The following is a 24,922-nucleotide window of genomic DNA, read 5'->3' as shown; positions in this document are numbered from 1 at the left end:
CTGGAGCCTGTTTCCGATTCTGTGTCTCCCTCTCTCTCTGCCCCTCCCCCGTTCATGCTCTGTCTCTCTCTGTCCCAAAAATAAATAAACGTTGAAAAAAAATTTAAAAAAAAAGAGGGCAGTAGGTAGCAGTTACAATACACTTGATTCTTAATTATTTATATGAGAAAAATGTCCTTGAGTGTAGATAATCCACATTGATAGTTAAACCAAAAAACAGGGTAGTCTAGGAGTCAGTACTAGCAGGCATTAAACAGTCATTTCAACGTTTATTTTCATTTCAATGTGAGCAACTGATTGCCCTGGGAAATCAAAATGAAAAGGAAAATACTAATTAAACATTTACTCTTTTTAAAGCAATACCTTCTTTGAGGTAAAGTCAATATCCAACCAGGTGTGGAAATTCCAACGATATCAGCTGATAATGACATTTCATGACCGACCAGTCCTACCTCCACCAATGATCATTTTAAGCCACATCTATATAATTATTATGCGTCTTAGCGGTCGCTGTAGGAAGAAAAGAGAAGGGGACCAAGATGAACAGGATCGTGGATTGAGTATGTACAGGACTCTCTCATTTCTATCTTGGGCTAATTCAAGGGTGTTCCAACTGGACACTACATACTACTTTAAATTGTGTGAAAACAGAACACCCTAGTCCAACTGTTGTTCTTTGTAGAATGCTTCCCATTTTATGTTGGTTTTATTCCAGTTCTGTCAGTTTATGAGTAATTAGTGTTACCAAAAGCCTGCTCGTGAAAGAGATCAGAAATTGACAGAGTTCTTGAAAATGACTCTTCTATGTGGATTCAGAGTTCCTTTCAGAATGTTGTAATTTGTGGCATCTAAAGAGGATGGGAAAATTATGCTGTCCACCTGACTGTATCCATAAAACACACACAAAATTTCTCCAGAAAATAATACTTGGTTTCACTCTGCGAATAGCTTTAATAGTGGTGTTTTGTGTTTAAAAAGTGAGCCATTTTGCTCCAGGGTAAGAATGATTGCTGCATATGACAACCTGTTTGTGTAACAAACAATTGGAGTAGTCAGAGAACTGCCTACAAGTGAAGGACAAGGGCGCTTAATTCAGGTTGGGCTGGGAAATTCCTAATGAGCAACGAAATTGATTCTTCACGCACCGGGTTCGTTTCTCACTCAGCAAACATTTCTTTCCCGCAGAACTATTTCTCAGTGACGAGGAGCTGAAGAGGCTGCATGAGTTCGAGGAACAGTGTGTTCAGGAGCACTTCCAGGAGAAGGAAGACGAGCAGCAGTCGTCCAGTGACGAGCGCATCCGTGTCACATGCGAGAGGTGTGCCCAGCGCGGGGCCAGCAATGGGTCCTCGGGCCAAGGGTTTGCGGGCTCCTCCACCCTATTTTGAGGGCAATGGAGACGTTCATTTAAACCTTCACTCGGAGTTCTCTTGTTTGTTCAGACTGGCTTTTTTACGTGTTTGCCTCCAAAATAGTGTGAAAATCTCTAGTTGTGAAACGGTGATTGTAAATTCTTTATAGAAGTGAATGATGACAGGGGCGCCTAGGTGGCTCAGTAGGTTGAGCTTCTGACTTCAGTTCAGGTCATGATTTCATGGTTTGTGTGTTCAAGCCAGCTTGGGGCTCTGTGCTGACAGCTCATAGCCTGGAGCCTGCTTGGGATTCTGTGTCTCCCTCTCTCTGCCCGTCCACCACTCGTGTTCTCTCTCAAAAACAAATAAACATTAAAAAAATTTTTTTAAAGAAGTGAATGATGACAGGTATTGCAAATATTCCAGGCCCAAACTAAACCAAACCGAACAAAAAAGCCCTGACAGTTCTTGCCCACTCCCGAAGTGGGAGCTTTTACTCTGATACCCTGCATCAATGGAGAGAACAGGTGCAGAGCTGTGTAAATGCTAGGGAGGCCATTGTTCTCCCTGCCCTTGACTTGTCCTTGACTTTATCAAGGATGGTATTCCCTAGGAACTGACCTCCTCATCCTGCCTTAATGCTTTGGTTGCTCCTTGCCCAATCTGGCAGAGCAGAGGTAGACTCCCTCCTCTGTTCTCTGAGACTGGGAACTAAGGGAGGGGCAGCAGTGTCTGTCCCCCACAAAGGTGGAAGTGTCAAACCTAGGGCAGGGTGTGTTTCACACCTGGGTCCCAGCAATATCAGCATCATCCATATGGAAGTGCTTAATAAATGCAGAATGAATGAATGTGTGTGTGCACGAATCAATGAATGAGCAAATGAAGTCAGGTCAGGGAGAGCCAGAAAGAATGACATTTTCCAAATTTTACAGTATTGCTTTTCCTGAAGCTGGAAAGAGTAACCAGCAAAGGGTAGACAGGAACCATAAAACTCACTACCTATATTTTTTTAATCGTATAACTTTAAGAACATTTATCACTTAATAAAAGCAATTTAAGATTTTTTATTATTATTTAAAGATTGTGATAATTGACAAAACATTGATGCAAAGTGTTTAACCAACAATGAAGGTAGAAGGATGATGCCTAGGGTGATTCTACCTTATCATTCTGTCCTTCAATACTCAGAATTAAAGTTCCCTGGTACAGTTACGTGTGTATATCAGCAGACCATCCAGTGGAAGGCCTCAACAATTAGGACAGAATTCATAATACACTTTGAAGTCTTGCTGGTGCACATTCAAGGCCAGTGACTCTGCCTCAGCCCACAGAAAAGACAATTCCCCTGGCAGCTGCAGGTCTCTGACCGCTCTCCCCTCGTAGACCTAGTCACCTTGTAATCCAACCTGCCAAATTCAAGGGTTATCTGCACCAACTTTTGGCCTTAATAAGGTACATTTTCAATACAACTTTTAAATACTCCTTTGCTGTTTTAATAGTAATGACTAAGTATTCAAAATATAACAATTATTTCTTCCTGAGAAAGATAAGTTACCCCAATCTTAATAATCTAAAATTTCCACTTTCTAGTTAGACATTAATTTGGATTTAATCACAGCCTGTAATTTACAATGGAAATTGTGTTTTGTTTCACTCCGTTTCTTCCTCTTCTCCCCTCCCCCAACATTGTTTGGATTTTTACCATTCTTGGAGCAACCTTCCAAGAATGTGGTTATCAGGTCACTACCAAACTGCATTTTCCTCTTGGGGCTCTGTGCACACGTAATAGGAATGAAAGTGTGCTGGGCAGTAAAAACATCTACTTCCCGTTTCCCTTGGCTGAGATCTGCAAGGGTGATGGGAGTGCATTCCTGCCCCTCCGGTTCCCTTATTGACCCTTTCTAAGCTGAACCACAGGTGAATATCAAAGACCAAAGGAGGAGGAGGTTTGGGGAGAAGATACCCTTCCTTCACTCTTAACCAAGACAGCTGAGGAGCAATTTGAGCAATTTGACACCAGTGATTACTTTTAAAATCACATTTTTGAGCATTCAGATGTCTCTGCCATTTTAAAAAATCTTCTTCACATATCAGATTGTTTTTATTTTCTGCATCACTGTTTGCCATTTGATGATTCTCCAGGTCTTCTCTCAGCTGTCATCCCCCAGCTCCATTCGCTCTGCAAGGTCCAGTTAGGAGTGAGCCTCTGTGGAAGGTGCTGTTGGCATCAGTCCCTTCCGGACCTCCCTGTTGTCTGGTATCTTTCACAACCTGGGCCAGCAATTTGCATGACTCAGTCTTACAAACGTGTGCACACAGGAAGTTTAGACACTTGTGCTCCTCCCTTCATGCAGGGTGTTTTGAGGGTTCATGTGCAAGAACCAAATGCATGGCGTTCCTACTGTTTGGAAAGTTATATATAAAGTTCTAGCAAGTTCATCATTTTGTAAGATACAACATTTAGTCTCTCAATCAGAGATTTACGATATGATTCAGTTTTTAGTTAGGACAACACTGCCGCAGGATATTTAACCCAAAGCCCCATCCAGCATGTCCTCTTTGCTGACTTAGGGCACTGTGCTCATGGTTTTTCTCCCAAACTTGGACATCCTCTTCTGTGCTCTGGGCTCTGACAGTGGCACCACTAGCTATCTCATTCAGCAAGACAGACACTATCAAATCATCCAATTGTGTTTTCTTCCCCTTCTGAACAAATCATGCCCCCCTCCTACTTCTTTCCTTCTCTGCCACCAGCAGTCTAGTACAAGCTACCATCATCTTTTTTCACTTGAATTTCTGCACTCTGAAAGCATTGGAGCTCTGAGAGCATCTGAGTTCTCTATAATCATTTCTCCTCTTCCAATTCTCTCTGCACTCACTATACTCTAATCTGGTTGCACCCCTCCCCATCAGCTCTTTAAAAGCCTTTCAGTGGTTTCTATTGCTCCCAGGTCCAGCCTCACCCTGGACTGTCCGCCCTTCATGCTTGGTATTCCAGTCTCGCTGGCCTTCCTTCATCTCCTCAAAGCCACCACTCCCTTCCTGCCACAGGGACTTTGCACATGTTGTTCCCTCTGCCTACTCACCTTTTAGATCTCTGCTCAAATGCCAATTACTTATGGAAAACTTCCCTGACCATCTCATACCTTAGACTAGGTCAAGAAGCCTGCATGTCTCTGCATAGCAGGAGCTTGATATTTTTTAATGAATCGATGACTAAAAATTTTGTCTCCTTACTTGAATGCAAGTTTCCATCCTATTCTCAATGAATGTCAAACAGGGTATCAACTGTTCTCCCTCTATGTTCAAAACTTTGATTTTACTATTGGCAACTAGGAAGTCTAAATACACAAATGTTTCTGCTACCCATAATTGTCAGGAAGGATCTCTAATATCAGTAACACCAAAATTGTCGATGCTATCAGGTGTTGTTTCTTTGCTTGAAGGTATGGATAATGTCAGATAACCAAGAGGGCTGCTGGAAGAATATTTTATAAACAACTTCTATCAGTACAACCAAGGTGGAATTTGTCAACCAAAATGTTCTATCTCATCATACTGGGTTAATACCAAGTAACATGTATCTTTATCAACTGGAACTTGAAGGCCATCTCTGTGTCTCTTGGAAATCTGCTGTTGAACACATCATTCCTTTTGTGGTTTGGCATCCCTTGGTGGACAGGTTCCAGAGCAATTGAGTAGGAAAGCATCTTTCCTGAAAAAACTTTGTCAGAGATTCAGCTTCCTTTTCTTGAACAATGAGAATTATGTAAGCCAGTATCTCTCCATTTTTCCCATAGCTTCAGGGAAACTTAGCACCAAACTTAGTATTTAATTATAACAAGTATATTATTATAGGTTTGGGAATACGTGGTGTACAATGCCTCCTTATTATCTCTTCTTTACTCTTTCATATCTTCAATTTATATAAATTTTATTTTGCATGTCTGATATGTTCAAATATGCAGGCTGTAATTCACAAATTATACATTTTAATAGTTACTGGTCTTGTACTTAAGCATCTATGGGTCTTAAACTAGACAAACCTATAATAGAAGGTTTGGATTCCCCCAAAATCTCTGGGTCAAGTGGGTTTCTTGTCATATTTGTGGATCTGGGTTAAGGTGTTGGGTTTCCTCTAAGCTTGATTAGGAAAGCAGAAATTTGTGGACTTGAGATTTTATTTAGCATCCTCTTCCCAAGTGATCAGAAAGAGAAAATGCTGATAACAGAGACCCTAACAAGAAAGACAAGAAGGAGAGAAATGAGATCATAAGTAGAAGATGGCATGAAAGAGAGAAGAGTCTTAGAAGGGAGGTGGGTGATTCTTCTGACATAGACAAGATCATAGAAAGACAAACATGTAGTGATGGGGGAGAAGTTTGGGGAAGATTTGATCCAAATGTCTTAATCTTATAAATTAATAGAAGTCAAAGTTGCTTGGATTATGGGGGAAAGGTGGGATTAAATGTTGGAGTTTTAATGTGTCTAGTAAATGACAATTTTGTTCCTTACCTGACTTTGAGAGCCAGTTCAGGGAGACATGGAGATAAAGATAAAAATAGTATCAGCTTTATCAGTAATACAAGTTGTGCTAGAGGATGTGGTTCGGTTCTTGCCAAATACACAGAATTAGTCAGAATTAGCCACACCCACTCAGTCACAGGCGCCTGCAAGCTTCCCTTCTCACAAGCAGAATCAGCTTTCCCCACTAAGTTTAACATATTAACAAAAACAAAAAAACAAATAAAAAAAAAGCAAAGAAAAAAGTGAGAACCAATGCTCTTTGCAAGCAGGTGGCTCCCAAAGAGAGAGAGAGGAAAAAAGCAAGCTGGTGTCCTGATCCCCTAACACCAATCAGAAAATCAGTCCTCCTCGAGAATAAATAGAAGACTGGAGAGAGGCCAAGAGTTTTACACTAATGGCAAGTTCAGATACATAGGAAAGAATGATAGGAATGGGGAAAGAGTACCCCCTAGCCACATTACAGACTTGAAGCCACTAGGGAGGACTTGAGTTCACCTTTAGGGGAAATATGATAGGAAAGGAGCTAGCCAAGCAATTTCTCAGCAGGAGTATTGAGGACCTAAATGAAACTAGCCAATTTGACTTTATTGGGCCACATCCAAGGTGACTCCCATGACCTTCATCAGTGACTCTCTACAGCCCAAAGACAAGGATGCAGTTAGTGAATGAAGCATGGGGCATAGCGAAAGGGAGGCTAAAAGGGACCTAGAACTAGTCAGTGGGGACACCACAATGATGTTAGTGTTTGCAAATGGTAGCATAAACGTGCTACAATGCCTCCATTTCTCTCTGCCCAGCTGTGGAGTCCTAATGGCAATAGAGGAAGGGTTAGAGCTGACACTATTATGTTGGAAGTAAGGGAGAGATAACCTAGGATATTAGTAAGAGCTTCAGTGAGTGACCAGAGTCTTGCTTCAACAGAAAGTGGAGTATAGACAGAAAAGGCTAATGATTTAGATGGCTTGAATTCTAGAAATCAAGGAGGTCTGAAGTGTGCCCATGTTGGTATATATAAATGATGTGACCTAGAGCTAAAATCCTAGAGAGCTTAATAGTCTTTTGGTAAGTCTTCACTATTTTGCTTATTAAAAAATAATGAGAAAGCCAGAAGACTTAAGACTTAAGTCTTGTTCTTTGTTTAGTCTTTCACATAAAATAAAAACTCTGTTAGTAAAGCGTAACCAACCAGGTTCTACCCTGGGTGTTCTCACTATAATTACGAAACTTAAAAGACAGCCTCATATGAAGAAGTAGATGGAAATTAAAATAGCCAGATATAAATTTTGGACTGGATTAGACAAGTTTATGATCTGTAGACTGGGAATAAAATTACAGGGTAAGAATCATCTTAGAACTCAATATAGAATACCATGGAACCTTGAAACACGGGTTTCTTCAAGTATAAACTGGACCTTGTTGTTCCACTAACATTATGTTTTTAGGTTAACATTGAACTCTATCATTAAGTAAATGTTTCCGTATAATTTATAAGCTGCCTTGCAGGTGAAGGTTGCACACACAAAAAAGATGAATGCACATAAAACAAGTTCTAGTAACTAGCTTCCTACAGAATTCCAAATGTCTAAGTTCTTTCCTTAGGAAACACACACAACTGTTACTATGAGAACATAAGTTTGGACCTTATATTTATTAGGTAAGAGTCAATGACACTCCAAGAAAGTTATGCCATCTATGGGTATTCTCTCAGAGGTTACTACAAAAGTGCCACAAATTCATGTATTGTTGTACCTATTATTTGAATGAAATTGAAAACATTATTTACAAGACCTTAACAACAACCAAAAAAATGTGTTTTAATTAAGCTGCTTTCAGGGTTAGTAGTATAATGTCCAAACCAAATATCCTAAATAATAAATATAGTAAGACACAGATGAAAGCATCTGGAGATTTATAATCATACCTACTTCACATAGTCACATTATTTTACACTTGCATAGCATTTATAGCTCACAGAGTACTTTCATCTACACAATTTCTCTTAATTCTCACAACATTATCATGCTACTACTGTTGTTCTTATTGCTGTTCTTGTTGATGTTGTTTATTGTCACTGGTGACAGATGAATAATAAAGACAGAGCTGATGGAGCCCTTCATCCCTAACATAAATATGGGCACATCTCAAGGAGAATACTGAAGTTGACAAAATGTTAATCATAAAGAGCCTTTTATTTTTCTTGAAAACAAACTAAAACAAGAAGAGCCATGATATGCAATGCCAGTTGCTAATCTGGTAACATTATCTCTCATTTTATTAATTTACAGAACAAGTAGAATTATATTTTTATATATAAATAAATATAAATATATAAATATATATAAATAATATAAAATATACATATATTTATATATATATAAACAAATAGAATTGGAGACTGATTAGGGCATTAGGATGTGGCCTTTTAACAGACAAACCTGTAGAACAATCTATACTAATCTCTGAAATGTGAGAGGGACAAACACAGCTATAATTAACTAGGACTGATAAAACAAATAAGGTTCTGAACTCCCAGCAATTTTAGTAGGAGATACACATAAAGTAGTAAAAGGAAGGGCATATATTGTCATAAATCAAGTACAGCTTAAATTCTATTCAAAGACAGGAGAATGATTACTTTGGGCCCAGCCAGTTTATAGGTTTCACTTGGTTCTAGTTTCCTCTGATATAAAAGGCTAGCCCTCAGGAATTGTTCTTCTGGCCCACCAGTTGAAACTCATATATTAGAAAAATGGTCTCAGTGCTCTTTTCAAAACATCCTAAATTGGAAGAATTTTTGCTCTGAAGTAAATACTACCACAATGTGTGAAATAAAAACCTAGTTAAGCCACTTACGTGATCTGTAAGTAAATCCAAACACAGAAATAATTACAGAAGCCATGAATTCAAATTGGTGAAAATGGATAGAAGTAGAGCTAAGAAATCAGTATTTCAGTCTAAGAAAGTGCATTTGTATCACAAAAGTACTTATCATCCAAAGAAATAATCCCTTTGAGCCAAATACTAGGTATACTAGAATAACAGTCATAAGTGGTTTGACCCAATGATTTGAAATACTTGAAAGAGAATATTGACATATTTTATAAAATGAATATTGTTTTGAAAAATAATAAACAGTGCAGCCATATTAATCTAATTAAATAATATTCAAATCCAGGGTAGCAACATATTGGTATATACAATGGCTGGGGCCCCTGGCATCAACAAAGCAGCTTTCATTCATCTGGTTCTACAAATATCCATGGTAGAAAGTTTCTAGAACAAACTTTCTCAAACTGAGGTCATCAGATGCTCTGGCACTTAAGGGTTTGTCAAGTTCTAGGAAATTTTATTTTTCCATTTTGATGATGATGGAATGATTATGAAGTAAGTTTGAGGTTGAAGAAGAAGATGAGGCAGGAAGGGAAGATGGGGGCCAGATTCTGAAAAGGTTTGAATGTATATAAGTAACAGAAATCCTTGAGGAGGAGGTTAAGGGCTGCTGTTGAATTAGAAGGGAAAACCTGAAGCTGCATTTACGTGGCTCTTTACATAATACTGAGAAAGCACCAACTGTTTGTATCATAGAAAATTACCAATGGAGATTATAAGGTTTCCTTTTAACACACTCCTTGGTACCTAACATTGCAATAAACTTTGGCTTTTAAGTGTTATGAGAAGCTAGTACCATTTTTAAGCACGGAGTGACATGATTGTGTACTGTGTTATTGTCTTATTGTTTTGGATTGGAGGGAGAAGACATTGGAGGCAAAGAGGGTATTCCCAACAACTAACACTTTTTGCTTTTTCAGCGTGGGGTATAAAATGGGGTCATATATCTTTCAATATTAAAGGAAATTACCCTGAGACCTTATCCTGCTTATTCCAAGACTGCCTTCTTTCCCTTCCTATTGTTCCCCTCAGTCATTCATAGGAGATCCAGTGGTCCAGTGAAATCCCTACCTATTGCATCAAGAACCAAGAAGGTGGGGCCAATTATTGCATTTTGCTCTCTCTGTATCCTCCTGCCACTTGGCCCTGGAAGTAGATATAGTTGTGAAAGTGCAGGGCAGAGTGGATTAATTAAACCCCAGGTTTCTGATTGGAGGTTGGAAAGGGGGAGCTTCAGAGTACTGGAAACACCAAGGAGACTGTAGAGAGGGCTGGACTTGGGAAAGTAATCCCATGAAGTTGCTAATGAACTTTGGAGCTCGCTACCAAACTGTGTGTATTTGTGTGTGTGTGTATGTGTGTCTGTGTGTCTGTGTGTGGTTCTGCGCCTTATTAGCATACCAAAAGTATTGAGGGACACAAAGTTCACCAAAAAAAAGGTAGAGTAAGGAACTCTGGGAATCCATCTCTCCATAAAAGTAACAACAAAACTGGCAAAACTTTCAGAATCAACCTTTTTAGAAAGATGGAAATGAACCAATGGCTTGCAACAATTTGTGGAGTGCTTATTCAAGAAACATTACTGAATCCTTTTTTTTTTTAAGTGAGCTTTGTGGCATTTCAATTACCTAGTTCCATCCCCCACTCCTCAGTTCAGTGGCAGTCATGAAAATAACAGCCTGAATTCCTGGTACCAGTGGAAGCAGAAAGGACCTCATCCACAAAGAATTGTAATTACCTGTTTTAACCTGTCTGGTGGCTTCCTGAAAGACTGGCTCAAAAGACTTGTCTTAATTTCCCCTGACTTGAAACTACCTCAGGGCTAAAACTAGTAGCCAGGGGTGAGGATGGGGAGAGGGCATTTGTCAAAAATATTTACAGACAAGTATTTTAGTCCCTATTCCCCAAGGTGATAAATAACAGAATTGAGGCAAATGAGCCTAACCAAAAATCTCCAGAGAAAAGGCTGAGAAATGAGATGTCCATAGGGCTTTCAAAAGCTCTGACATATTCCTGGGAATCTAGAAAGCCATATGCATGCATAGGGCTATGCACATGCTCAGAGAATACCTGACAAGGGAGAAAGATTCCAATTCTAGCTGACCTAAAGGCTCTGTGAAAACCAGAAGCTAAGAGAAAGATGTAAATTCTGGCTGGTTGTTGAAGATGTGCATGCATAGAGCCCCTAAGCAAAGACTAGGAGGTCTTTTTAGTCCAGAATCTAAGGAGATCTCTGTTCAGTCATTAGCTGACCACTGAGCTAACAGGGGAGGATTTCAGTGGCCACACACAACAAAGAATATAGGCTTTGCAGAATCATTTCAGAAAAATCGCTAAATAAGCAACAACTACTACAATACGAAGCAACAATAACAAACTATGTGGAGAAGAGAATCTGACTTCCAGAGCTGCTACACTATATTACTCAAAATTCCCAGTTTTAAATAGACATGCAACAAAACAAGAAAGCATGGTCCACCTAGGTCCACCTAGGGAAAAGACAATCAAAGAAACTGGCCTCAAGGAATCCCAGATGTTGGGCTTTCTAACAAAGACTTTAAATCAGTTATTGTAAACACATTCAAAGAGCTGAAGAAAAACATTTCTAAAGATCTACAGGAAATTATGAGAATGCTGTCTCACCATATACAGAATAGGAATAAAGTGATAGAAATTATATTTAAAAAGAAGAAGAAAAACCAAACAGAAATTCTGGACTTATAAAGTACAACTGAAATGAAAATTTTACTTTAGGGGCTCAAAATCAGATTTGAACAGGCAGAAGAAGGAATCAGTAAACTTGAAGATAAGTCAATTGAGACTATCCATTCCAAGGAACAGAAATATATAAAAATGAACAGTCTTGGAGATCTGTGAAAGGCCATCAGCACAACAGCATACACACAATGAGAGCTGCAGGAGACAAAAGGGAAAGTAGCAGAAAATATCTGAAGAAATAAAGGCCAAAAACTTCCCAAATTTAATGAAAAATCTGAATCTACACCTCCATGAAGTTCAATGAACTCCAAGTAAAATAAACTCAAAAACATTTACATTTATTCAAATCATAGTCAAATTGTCATAAGCCAAAGGAAAAAAATCCTGAAATCAGCAAGAGAGAAGCAACTCATCATGCACAAAGCATGCTCAATAAAATAAAAGACTGACCTCTCATCAGAAATCAGGGAGCCAGTAGGCAGTGGGGTGACATATTCAAAATGCTGAAAGAAAAAGACTATCAACTGAGAATACTGTATCCAACACCACAGTCTTTCAAAAACTGAAGGAGAAATTAAGATATTCCAAGATAGCAAAAACTGAAAGAATCTGTTACTACTAGACTTGCCCTGAGAGAGATACTAAAGAAGTCCTTTTGGGCAGAAATGAAAGGACAACAGACAGTAACTAAAATCTACATGAAGAAATAAAGAGCACCAGTAAAGGTAACTACATACATGAGTATAAAAGACATTATAAATGTATTTTTTGTTTGTAACTACTTTTTGTTTTCTTTAAAATTTTAAAAGATAGCTGCATAAAGCAATAATTATAAGTCTTTGTTGATGGGCACACAACATATAAAGATATAAATCTGTGACAACAGCATAAAGTAGAGGAGGAAGGAATGAACTTTGAAAGAGCAAATTTTTATATACTATTGAAATTAAATTGATCTTCATCTGAATTTGATTGACATGTAATCTCTAGGACAACCACTAAGAAAACTGAAAAATATATAATAAAAGAAATGACAAGGGAATTGAAATGGTACACTAGAAAATGTCTATTTAATACAGACGAAGATAGTAATGGGGGAATTGAGGAACAAAAAAAAGACAAAAGACATGTAGAAAACAAATAGTAAAATGGTAGAGGTAAATTCTTCCTTATCAATAACCATATTAAATATAAATGGATTAAACTCTCCAATTAAAACACAAAGGCTGTAAGACTGTATATTTCCAAAAATATAATCTAACCGCATTCTCTCTACAGAGATTCACTCCAGATTCAAAGACACAAAGAGTTTGGAAATAAAAAGATGGGAAAAGATACTTCACATGAACAGTAATCAAAAGAGAACTGTGGTTGTTATACTAATATCAGAGAAAATAGATTTTAGGACAAAAATTATTAGAGGAGTATCTGGGTGGCTCAGTCGGTTAAGCGTCCAACTCTTGATTTTGGCTCAGGTCAGGATCTCAGGGTTGTGGATCTCAGGTCAGGATCCCATGCCGGGCTCTGTGCTGAGAGCATGGAGTCTGCTTGTGATTCTCTCTTTCCCTCTCTCTCTCTCTCTGCCCCTCCCCTATTTACACTCTCTCTCAAAATAAACAAACATTTTTAAAAATTGTTATTAGAGAAAAAGAAGGACATTGTAGTATGATAAAATAGTCCATCTATCAAGATATAATTATAAACATTTATGCATGTAATAGCACAGCCTCATAATATACAAAGCAAAAACTTACAGAATTGAAGGGAGAAATAAGCAGTTCTACAATAATAGTTGGGGACTCTAATATCTCACTTACTTTAATAATAGAACAAGTAGATAGAAGGTATCAAAAAATAAAAGACTTGAATAATACTACATGCCAACTCAACCCAGCAGAACACTTAACTCAACAATAGCAGGATACACATTCTTCTCAAGAGCACATGGAACATTATGCAAGAGAGACCATATGTTAGGCCATATAACAAATCTCAACAAATCTTTAAAAAATTGAAATTATACAAAATGTGTACTCTGACCACAATGAAATAAAATGATAAATTAATAACAAAAGGAAATTTTGAAATATGTGAAATTTGTGAAAATTAAACAATACACTCTTAAATAACTGGTAAGTCAGAGAAGAAATTACAAGAGAAATTAGAAAGTACTTTGAGGACGCACAACAGTCTGAGTGTACTAAATGCCACTGAACTATACACCTAAAAATCATTAAGATGGTAAATTTTACATTATGTATTTTACCACAATTCGAAAATGTTTTTTTTTTTAATGTTTATTTATTTTTGAGGCAGAGAGAGACAGAACGTGAGCAGGGGAAGAACAGAGAGAGAGAGAGGGAGACACAGAATCCCAAGCAGGCTCCAGGCTCCAAGCTGTCAGCACACAGCCCGATAAGGGGCTCGAACTCATGAACCATGAGATCATGATCCGAGCCGAAGTCAGACACCTAACCGACTGAGCCACCCAGGTGCCCCCAAAAATGTTTTAAAGAGAAAGAAAATACTTCAAAGTGAATTAAAATGAAAGCACAAAATGAATTAAAATGAAAGCATAACCAAAACATATAGGATGCAGCAAAAGTGGTGCTCAGAACAGTGAATAACAGCAAAAGCCTATATTAAAAAAGAAGAAAGATCTCAAAGGCATTGAGTACTGAACTAATAATGAATGGACCACTACGAAGGTCCCAAACTGATCACTGGGCTGCACACACACAGTACAGATGCCAAAAGCACTGCAAAAGCTTTACAAATCGAACTGAAATTGGAATCACAGTCCACAAAAATCATGTTGGAACTTGCAGCTTAAGCCTAATGAGGTCAGTCATTTACTAAAAGAAAAATATCAACACTCTCCATGGGATTTAAACAAGACTGTCACATGATGTAGTATTCAAAATGTCCACTGGGGGTGCCTGGGTGGCTCAGTTGGTTAAGCGTCTGACCTCAGCTCAGGTCATGATCTCACCGTTTAGTTTGAGCCCCATGTCTGGCTCTCTGCTATCAGTGCAGAGCCCTCTTCAGATCCTCTGTCTCTCATTCTTTCTGCCCCTCCCACCCCTCAAAAAAATATATTAAAATTTAAAAATGTTCACAATGTCAACTAAAATAATTTAGAGTATGAAGAAATATGAGGGAAAAATCAGTAAATGTTGGGACATTTGACATACTTTAAAGCAACTATTATAAAAATGCTTGAACAAAATTGCAAAGAAAGTTGAAACTCATGGAAAAATAGAAAGTCTTAGAAAATAGAAGATATAAAGAAAAACCAATGAAAGATTTAGAACTGAAAACTATAATAAATGATATTAAAATTTCACTGGATAGGCTCCATAGCATAACAGAGATACAGAGGAAGGAATCTGTAAATGTGAAGATATATATAGGTAGTAATTACCTAATTTGAGCAACAGCTCAAAAGTGTAACACTGTGCCATCAGAACCTGAGTAGGAGAAGAGAAAAAATGTAATGCAGAAAACAATATTTAAAGAAATATTAACTGAAAAATTCCCAAATTGAGCAAAAGACATAAACCTACAGATTAAAGAAATTTAGCAAACACCAAACAGGAATAACTCAAAGAAATCCACACCCAGGTACATATTTTGAAGACAAAAGACAAAAAAAAAAAATTTATAGCAGTCAGAGAAAAACAACACATTACTTATAGGGGAACAGGTATTTAAATAACAGCAGATTTCTCACAAGAAACCAAGAAGGCCAGGAGAAAGTAGTATCGTGTTCTTAAAGCTGACAAGAAGAATAGTCAACCTCCAAATTCTATATCCAACAAAAATTCTTCAGGAATGAATATGTAACAAAGACCTTCTTAGAAAATTCATTGTGAGCAGTTGGGCTCTAAAAAAATTACTGCAAGAAACTCTTCAGAGGGGTGCCTGGGTGACCCAGTCAGTTAAGTGTCCAACTTCGGCCTAGGTCATGATCTCGCAGTTCATGAGTCCAAGCCCCATGTCGGGTTCTCTGCTGACAGCCTGTTTCAGATTCTGTGTCTCCCTCTCTCTCTGCCCCTCTTCCACTCACACTCTGCCTCTCTCTCTCAAAAATAACTAAACATTTAAAAAATTTAATAAAAAAATAAAATAATAACAATTTTTAAAGAACCCCTTCAGACAGAAGAATATATACCAGAAGTAAACTTGGAACATCAGGAATGAAGGAATGTTGGGGTTTTCAATATATGTCTGTGTAATATCTAAGACAACCAAAGCATAAAAAGGTAGGCAGAAAATGGACCTGTATTGTGGTAATGTTTTTAAGTCCAATTGAAGTGGTAAAATATTGATGCTAAGTAGACTGTGAAATGTTACTATCTACTTTGTAGTCCCTAGAACAACCAATATAACATCTATAGTAAATGATATAGTCATTTCCCAACTTATTTCTGAGGCCAGCATGACCCTGATACAAAAATCAAAGACAGAACCAAAGAAGAAAACTATAGGTCAATAGCCCTTATGATTATAGATACAAAACTTCACAACAAATATTAGCAAGTTGAGTCTAGTCACAACCAAGTAGAGTTTGTCCTAGGAATGAAAGGTTGTTCAACACTTGGAAATCCATGTAATCCACTGTACTAACAGTTTAAAGAAAACCTATGATAATATCAACTGGTGAAGAAAAAACATTTCCACAAATTTCAACATCCATTCATGATTTAAAAAAAAAAGAAAGAAAAAAAGAATAAAAGTTTAAAAAATGAAAACCTCTCAGCAAACTAGGAACAGAGAGGAACTTCCTCAATCTAATAAATGGCATTCACCAAAAAAAAACAAAACAAAACAAAAAAAAAAACCCACAGCTGACATGGTGGAAGACTGAATGGTTTCTCCTTAAAATTGAGAACAAAGGATGTCCACTCTACCACTGTTATTGAACAACATACTTAGAAGTCTTAAACTTCTGGAACTTCAACTTCTATAACTCTTCTAAACTTCAAAACTCAGTAATATGGGAGAAAGCGACCCAATTATTAAAATGAGCAAAATATGAGAATAGGTATACCAGAAAGGACTTAAGTTTGGCAAATAAGTGCATAAAAAGATGCTCAATATTATTATCTATTAGTGAAATGCAAATTAAATGAGGAGTGATGGTGATGAGGGGTGCCTGGGTGGCTCAGTCAGTTGAGCATATGACTCCTGATTTCGGCTCGGGTCATGACCCCAGGGTCATGGGATCAAGCCCCAAGTTGGGCTTTGCACAGAGAGGGGAGCCTGTTTAAGATTCTCTCTCTCTCTGCCTCTCTCCCCAACTCTCTCTCTCTCCCTCTCAAATAAAAAAATTTTTTTTTAATTTTTAAAAAAACATGATGAGATAATTGTACACACAAATTACAATAGTTAAAACAGAAACATACTGACAATACCAAGTGCTAGCAAAGACACCGAGCTTCTGGAACTCTCCTACACGGCTGCTGGGATTATAAAATGGTGCAGCCACTCTAAACAATGGTTTGGCAGCTTCTTATAAAGTTAAACATGCATTCACTGTATGAACCAGCAATTCCACTCCTATTTATCCTAGAGAGATGAAAACTTATTGGTATAGCCACTATGAAATACAATATGCAGGCTCCTCAAAAATTTAAAAATAAAACAACCAGATGGTCCAGGAATTCTACTCCTGGATATATATCTGAAAGAAATGAAAACAGAATATCCAAGAGATATATGCACTTCCGTGTTTATTGCAGCATGATTTGAAATACCCAAGATATGGAAACAACCCAAGTGTCTACCAACAGATGAATGGATAAAGAAGACATGGTTTACACACACAACGGAATATTATGTAACCATGAGAAAGAAGGAAACCCTGACATTCGTGACAACATGGATGGACCTTGAGGGCATTATGCCTAAGTGCAATAAGTCAGAGAAAGAGAAATTCTGTATGATCGCATATATGTGGGATCTGAAAAAGCCAAACTCATAAAAACAGAAAGTAGAAAAGTGGCTACCAAGGGTTACCACGGGAATTGAGGACGTGTTGTTTAAGGGCACAAACTTGTAACCAGTAAGTCCCGGAGATCTAAAGTACCACACAGTGGTTATAGTCAACGATACTGTATTATAAATTTAAGCATTGCAAAAACAACTAGATCTTGATTGTTCCCACCACAAAAAATAAATGATAATTATGTGACATTAGAAAGGTGTCAGATAACACTACAGTGGCAATCACATTGTCATATGTAAATGTATCAAATCAACACATTTTACATCCTAAAGTCACACAACGGGTGATTCATACAACTGAATACCAGAAGAAAAAAATAGTTTACTGCCTGAAAATTTCTAAAAGAAAAAAATTTTTAGATATGAAATTAGAAATATGTCAGGTAAGAAATATGTCTTTAAGAGCAAATCATGGGTGCCTGGGTGGCTTAAATGGTTTGGTTTCATGTCAGGTCAAGATCTTGGAGTTTCATTAAGTTCGAGCGCCACATCGGGCTCTGCATTGGAAGCACCAAGCCTGCTTAGGAGTCTCTCTCTCTCTCTCTCTCTCTCTCTCTCTCACTCGCTCACTCGCTCGCTCCTCCTCTACCTCTCCCCCACTCACACTGTCTCTGTCTCTCTCAAAATAAATAAACTTAAAAAAAAAAGATCAGAGAAATACAAATATCATATGACTTCACTCATATGAGGACTTTAAGATACAAAACAGATGAACATTAAGGGAAGCAAAAATAATGTAAAAACAGGGAAGGGGACAAAACATAAGAACTCTGAAATATGGAGAACAAACTGAGGGTTACTGGAGGGGTTGTGGGAGGGGAGATGGGCTAAATGGGTAAGGGGCATTAAGGAATCTACTCCTGAAATCATTATTGCACTATATGCTAACTAACTTGGATGTAAATTAAAAAAATAAATTAAAAAAAAAAAACAAATCACTTAGCCTCAGAATACCTTTGTATTCTGTGCTGTGCTGAAAAATATTTTGCTCTGTGCAGAAAGGAAAGCAAAATTAAGACTTAAGAGAGTAAGAAAGTTCATATCTTGCTACGAGCTCTATCAGAAATGACAGACTTCTCTCGTTTGTTTTTCTGCTACTCAGCGTGTCAACAGATATGGGACTCTTGTCAAAGTGTTTCCTAGCTAGCCTGTCTTTCCCCATCTGAAATGGAAATCACTCTTTATAGGGATGCTAAGGTCTGGAAAAGTCTTAAGTAACTGTGGGAAGTCACAAAGTATATTATTATCCACCCTTTTTGTTTATCATTTCAGATACAAGTGAACTTAAGCTCATTTCTTTTCTTTCTCCTTTTCAGACATACTATAAAAACTCAATACAGCACACCTTGATTTGGTATAGCCGCCCCTTGATGTGGGATAGCTGTTTAAACTGTTGTCTCCAAAATGCTGCAGTTGTTTACAAGCCTGAAATAAGTATCTGTTAATTTTTCCTTAATCGGAGCCACATCGTGAAACGTTGTTTCTTCCACAGTTTGAACTAAGGGAGTGGCAGTAGGGATGCCAGGATATTTAAAGACACCTACAGGGGAGTCCTACCCCAGAGCTTGGTAATTTATTCAGTGCAGGGGGCAAGGGGTTAGAGAAGTAGGAACGCAGAGTTACTGTAAGGGAGACTGAATACTCAGAGGCCTCCTTTATATTTTTTTGTTGAAGTGTAGTTGACACACAATGTTACATTAGTGTTAGGTGCACAATGGTGATTTGACAACTCTGTAGCTCACCACAGTGTAGTTACTATCTGTCATTACACAACACTAGTATACTACCACTGACTATATTCCTATGCGGTACCTTTCATCTCCTTGACTTATTCACTCTTTACCTCCTCCTGTCCTTCACCCATTTTGCCCATCCTCCTTCCTCCTCCCCTCTGGTAACACCACAGTTTGTTCTCTCTATGTAGGGGTCTGTTTCTGCTTTATTGTTTGTTCACATGTTTTGTTTTTAGATTCTATATATAAGTGAAATCATATGATATTTATCTTTCTCCGTCCGACTTACTTCATTTAGCATAACACCCTCTAGGTCCATCCATATTGTCTCAAACAGCAAGTTTCCCTTTTATGTATGAGTGGCTGGCAATGGTGTTATCTGAATTAGGCAATACAAGCAAAACATAGGCAGAGAATTATAAAAGATTTGAGAGGAAAGATACGTGTCTATATTTTGCCAGTGCGTATTTTTCAAAGTTTGCGCAGCTGTATTAGCTCTTAATGTAGTATTTGTTAAAGGATCTCAAGTTTGACTTTACAGAGGAGATTGTGGATTTTAACACAAAAGGATTCATCAATGATAACAGATTTGAAGCGAGCAAGGAGACATACATTTAACAGAGAAAACTGAGTCTTACTTGAAGTAACGTAAATAGCAAAAGTTCTGTCAGTGGCCAAAATGCAAGAGGAGTGAGAACCTTTAGAACCTGCAGTGTCTGTGGTACGAGAGTCAGGACGTCTCATACACAGTGAATTTGGTCCTCCTAGTGGCAAATTTCCAGGAAGCCAGACCCTTCCTGCTCAAATGATGTGGTTTCCTAGGGGACATATAAATAGTCTTTTCCCCACAAAAAGAAGTCCAGAATAGCCAAGGACCCTCCCACACATCAGAGCGCAGCTGTCAAAGTGGCCAACGGAAGCACAGCATTAACAAAAGCAGTTCTGGAAGAATGTAGGGAGGGTAACTGCAGAGGTAGCTGGGAGTGAGGAAAGCACAGGAGATGTAGTCAGAGAGCAGAAACTCAGTGCAGAGAAGAGCAGCAGGCGCTCAGCAAGTGGGTAAGAGCAAAGTAAGGAGAACAGTGAGAGGATTTATGAGGATATGTACAGAAGGTAGCAAGGACCTGCTAGAAACAGACTCAGTGCAAACTCAGTGACCCTGGAGACTGCCTGTGTGTTTCTAAGAAAAGATCAGAGGGTGGGAAAAAACCAAAGCATGACAGCATCAGACCAAAGTGTTGATCTCCACCCAGGGATGAACTTGCTGGAACAGATCACCATATTGCTGGTTCAGAGGGCCCAGAGGCTTCCAATTGGGAGCCACAATCCCTACTGCCCACCCTCACCATGTCCTGGGGGCAAATTCAACTTTTAGAAGACAGTGCTAGGTCCTGGGCATGACCCACTGCCCTTAGAATTAATTCCATGAACCAGTTGAAAAAATTCATACTGTACATATTATTTTTTTAAGTTTTTACTTTAAGAGAGAGAGAGAGAGCAAGCACACAAGTGGGGGAGGGGCAGAGAGAGAGGGAGAGAGAATCTCAAGCAAGCTCCAGCCTGTCAGCACAGAGCCTAATGTGGGGCTCGAACTCACGAACTGTCAGATCATGACCTGAGCGAAATCAAAAGTCAAACACTTAACTGACTGAGCCACCCAGGCACCCCCATGCTGTACATATTCTTGAAATATAAAACATAGTCTATACCAGCAGGTTTTGATTTCATAAGTTGTTGCCTGATCTTCTACGAGTTAAAAATCTGGCAGCAGGTATTTGTAATCTACCACAATCTTTTTTAAAAAACCCATTAAGGGAACACTAACTGTTAAATATAATAAGCAATTTAAAGTTAGTGGTATTCTTCAGATAATTAAATGACCTCTTGTCCCTTGAGTAAACTATCTGATAATCTGTACCTAATTATGAACAATTCATCTTCTGAATCCCCTGAACTTCAAATAAGGACTTCAATTAATTTTGTCAACATAACCATTAATTGCTGACAGCTATAATCAAACCTCAAAAACCTAAGTGCTAGTATCTTCTTTTATTCTCGGAGGCAATGTGATATGCCCACTAAGAGACCAAAGCTGAAGCAGATGCTAGAGATACACCTTGTGCAGCTCCACAGCTCACCTTGGACAAATTATTTGCACTATGACTCGATTTCCTCATTTGTACAATGGGGATGCTGATAATAGTGCCTATCTCAGGCTGTTGTGAGGATTAAACCAGCCTAGAATAGTACCTCAGTAAGCACTTACTAATGAATACGTAAGACACAACCATGAATGGTAAGTAGTATATACCCTATGTGTTAACTGTATTTCTATTACTTTCTGAGGCTCTCACAGTCATTTTTATTTTTATTCTTTCTAATATAATTTATTGTCAAATTGGCTGACATATAACACCCAGCGCTCATCTCAACAAGTGCCCTCCTCAATGCCCATCACCCATTTGCCCCTTTTCCCCACCCACATAAACCCTCAGTTTGTTCTCTGTATTTAAGAGTCTCTTATGGTTTACCTCCCTCCCTCTGTGTAACTTTTTTTCCCCCATTCTTTCCCCCATGGTCTTCTGTTAAGTTTCTCAAGATCCATATATGAGCTCATACTCATTTTTAGTAGTTTGAAGTATGAAGCAGTATGAAGTTTGAAAATATGCCCAGTGAGCTCCATGATTCTCAAAAGCCTGGAAAAGCATATAACACTAATCACATTGTATTTTTCTTTTTAATTTTTAGTTAATCTCAGCTTAACTTTTATGTTCCTTTATGTTCACCAGAGTTGAAAATATGTCAATGAGATTGGAAGAAATCAACGAAAGAGAAAATTTTATGAAAACTTCCCTACAGACTGTGGACCTTCGCCTTTCTCAACTGGAAGAACTGTCGAACAGGATGGTGAATGCTCTTGAAAATCTCGCAGGAATTGACAAGTCCGACCTGATCCAGGCGCGGTCCCGAGCTTCTTCTGAATGTGATGCAACTTACCTTCTAAGACAAAGCAGTATCAATAGCGCCGATGGTTATAGCATGTACAGATATCATTTTAACGGAGAGGAGTTGCTGTACGAGGATCTCTCAATGCCACCAGGGACAGGATTCAGGAGGAAAGCCTGCTCCTTCCGAATGAAGGAAGACAAGGAGTCAAAAATGCATCTAGTACCAGAGCGTCAAGATAGCCTTCACCTTTTACCCAGCACAAGCCCACCAGCAACACCTGACTGCAGTCAACTTGCAGTAGACAACATAAAGAACTCTTCAGAGCTGAAATTAGGTCCAGATATTGGGATCTCAGCTGAAGATGATGGAAAGCAGGCAGACTCTAAAAGGGAAGAAACCATTCCCCCAAGTGTAAATCAAACAGATGTTATGCATGGACAGAACAAATCAGATTTTCAGAACCGTCAGCTAACAGTGGAGACAACACAGATAGAGGGCACAATTTCCTATCCCCTACAAGAAGCAAAATTGACACGCTATCGCCCTGATGAAACGTTCAGTGCTTATAAAACAATGAAGTCCAGAAGCTTTGTATATTCCCGTGGACGAAAACTGGTCAGCGGGGTTAACAACAGGAGTACAGAATACAGTTCAATCATGGACCCAGCAGGACCCTCTACAGTTCAACACTGGACGACAGAATGGAAATATCAAGTTCAAAAGATCACACGTTCTCGAAGTACAGATATCCCTTACATTGTGTCAGAAGCTGCAATGCAAGCCAAGCATAAAGAGCAACTTACAGACACCGAAGATGAAAACTGTGTTTCTGAAATAGTCCCTCAAATCTCTCATTTATCTCTAACTGTAACTGACAGAACTGAAAAGGAAAATTTACTGTCTGTGAAGCCAGACCAAACTATGGGATTTCCATCCTTAAGGTCAAAAAGTTTACATGGCCATCCTAGGAAAGCTAAAGCCATTCAGGGCACACTAGACAGATCTGGACACGCCAGCAGTGTAAGTAACTTAGTGGTTGTGTCTGGAATTACAACAGAAGAGCAGAAGGCTAACCAAGAGAAAACTTCCACAGAAACTCAATGCTAACATGTTTTGTTTCTTTGATTTTTAAATCAAAACCACTGATGAATACCACCTTGGTCATCTAACATCATCAATTTCTGAAAACGTTTTCATCATAAATGTTTGGCAGTTTGGACTTAAGATTTAAAATTTAATTCAGTAAACGTAAGTATTATTTTGCTAGCATATGTTAGTAAACTTAAGTTGTTTTTAGTTGGAGTAGCATCAGATGAAAGTGACAATATTCCAGTCAAGACAAATTGCTTAATCAGTAAAAGTTTCTCCAATCTCTTTTATTTCTGAGGGTCACCAAGTAGCCTAAGAAATGCCTTTGGGTGCCACCAATAGGTGACTAAAGCAGTGAGCCACTAGGTAAGAAAGAAAAATGAAAAGAGAAAGCAAATATGAAAAAAGAAAAAAAGGAGTGGGAGAGAAGAAAAAATTGTGAGGTACAAGAACTGGAAATGAGTCATTAGCATCATTTTTTTATGGGTTTTTGTTTTCTGTTTTAACGTTTTATGTTTTACAATAACACAGTGAAGACAAAAAGTACACAATTATATCGAAGATCACATTGTAATAGTTTAGGGTGACCAAGAGTTTTGTTAATGTGTAAAAATAAAGTATCCAATGTGCATTTTCCTGTTGTCATGGAGTCCTTGAGAGCAAAAACAAATAAACTGTACCTCTGTCTATTCAATGGTTTGTGCAAAGCTATGTCTAAAATCTGAAAGATACATTATCAAGGTGGGAATTGTTGAGAACCACAGAGACCATTCACGGCTGAGAATATAAGGTGTTGTGCTTCAACTTGTTAAGTTCAAAGACCTACCATACTCCAGGGCTCCCCATGGTGTCAGGTCAGGGGCCACTCTCTAGGAACCCTCAAGGCTACCCTATCACCACCACTTTTTTTTTCTTTTCTTTTTTTTATTTTATTTTATTTTATTTTTGATTTAACTTTATTTTTTATTTTTTAAAATTTACATGGAAATTAGTTAGTATCTAGTGAAGCAATGATTTCAGTAGATTCCTTAATGCCCCTTACACATTTAGCCCATCCCCCCTCCCACAACCCCTCCAGCAACCCTCAGTTTGTTCTCCATATTTATGAGTCTCCTTTGTTTTGTCCCCCTCCCTGTTTTTATATTATTTTTGTTTCCCTTCCCTTATGTTCAAGTGTTTTGTCTGTTAAAGTCCTCATATGAGTGAAGTCGTATGATTTTTGTCTTTCTCTGACTGACTAATTTCACTTAGCATAATACCCTCCAGTTCCATCCATGTAGTTGCAAATGGCAAGATTTCATTCTTTTTGATTGCTGAGTAATACTCCATTGTATATATATACCACATTTTCTTTATCCACTCATCCATCAATGGACATTTGGGCTCTTTCCATACTTTGGCTATTGTCTATCACCACCACTCTTGATTAAACAAACAGGGGCAGAGAGAAACAGAAAAGGATCTTCTCTGGCTAGTGCAGAGGCCAGTAACATTCACAGAAGTTAAGAGTTGGATCCTGGGCCCTCACCATCTTGCAACGGCATCTCTTGGGAGGTCTCAGGGAGTCTCTGGAGCACACAGATCAGGTCAGCCTCATGCCTGGAGTTACATGCCTACTGTTACTTTAGTGGAAGTGCCTCATGGGAGTAGGCGGAT

At 38.3% G+C, this 24,922-nt stretch overlaps 1 protein-coding gene across 1 annotated transcript in view; it reads left to right on the top strand.

Annotated features, from left to right (window-relative positions):
- Nucleotides 1–23,284, top strand: part of TRPM1 (transient receptor potential cation channel subfamily M member 1) — a 95,026-nt gene extending 71,742 nt beyond the window's left edge. The window contains exons 25-27 of the mRNA XM_027067886.2: nucleotides 358–560; nucleotides 1,186–1,318; nucleotides 22,018–23,284. Coding sequence (XP_026923687.1) covers nucleotides 358–560; nucleotides 1,186–1,318; nucleotides 22,018–23,284 — 1,603 coding nt within the window. The remainder of the gene's footprint in view (nucleotides 1–357; nucleotides 561–1,185; nucleotides 1,319–22,017) is intronic.
- The last annotated feature ends 1,638 nt before the right edge of the window (nucleotides 23,285–24,922 follow it).

The sequence above is a fragment of the Acinonyx jubatus genome, chromosome B3 (genome assembly GCF_027475565.1).
Source record: "Acinonyx jubatus isolate Ajub_Pintada_27869175 chromosome B3, VMU_Ajub_asm_v1.0, whole genome shotgun sequence".
NCBI classification, from domain to species: domain Eukaryota; kingdom Metazoa; phylum Chordata; class Mammalia; order Carnivora; family Felidae; genus Acinonyx; species Acinonyx jubatus.
This window is presented reverse-complemented; position numbering and strand designations above follow the sequence as displayed.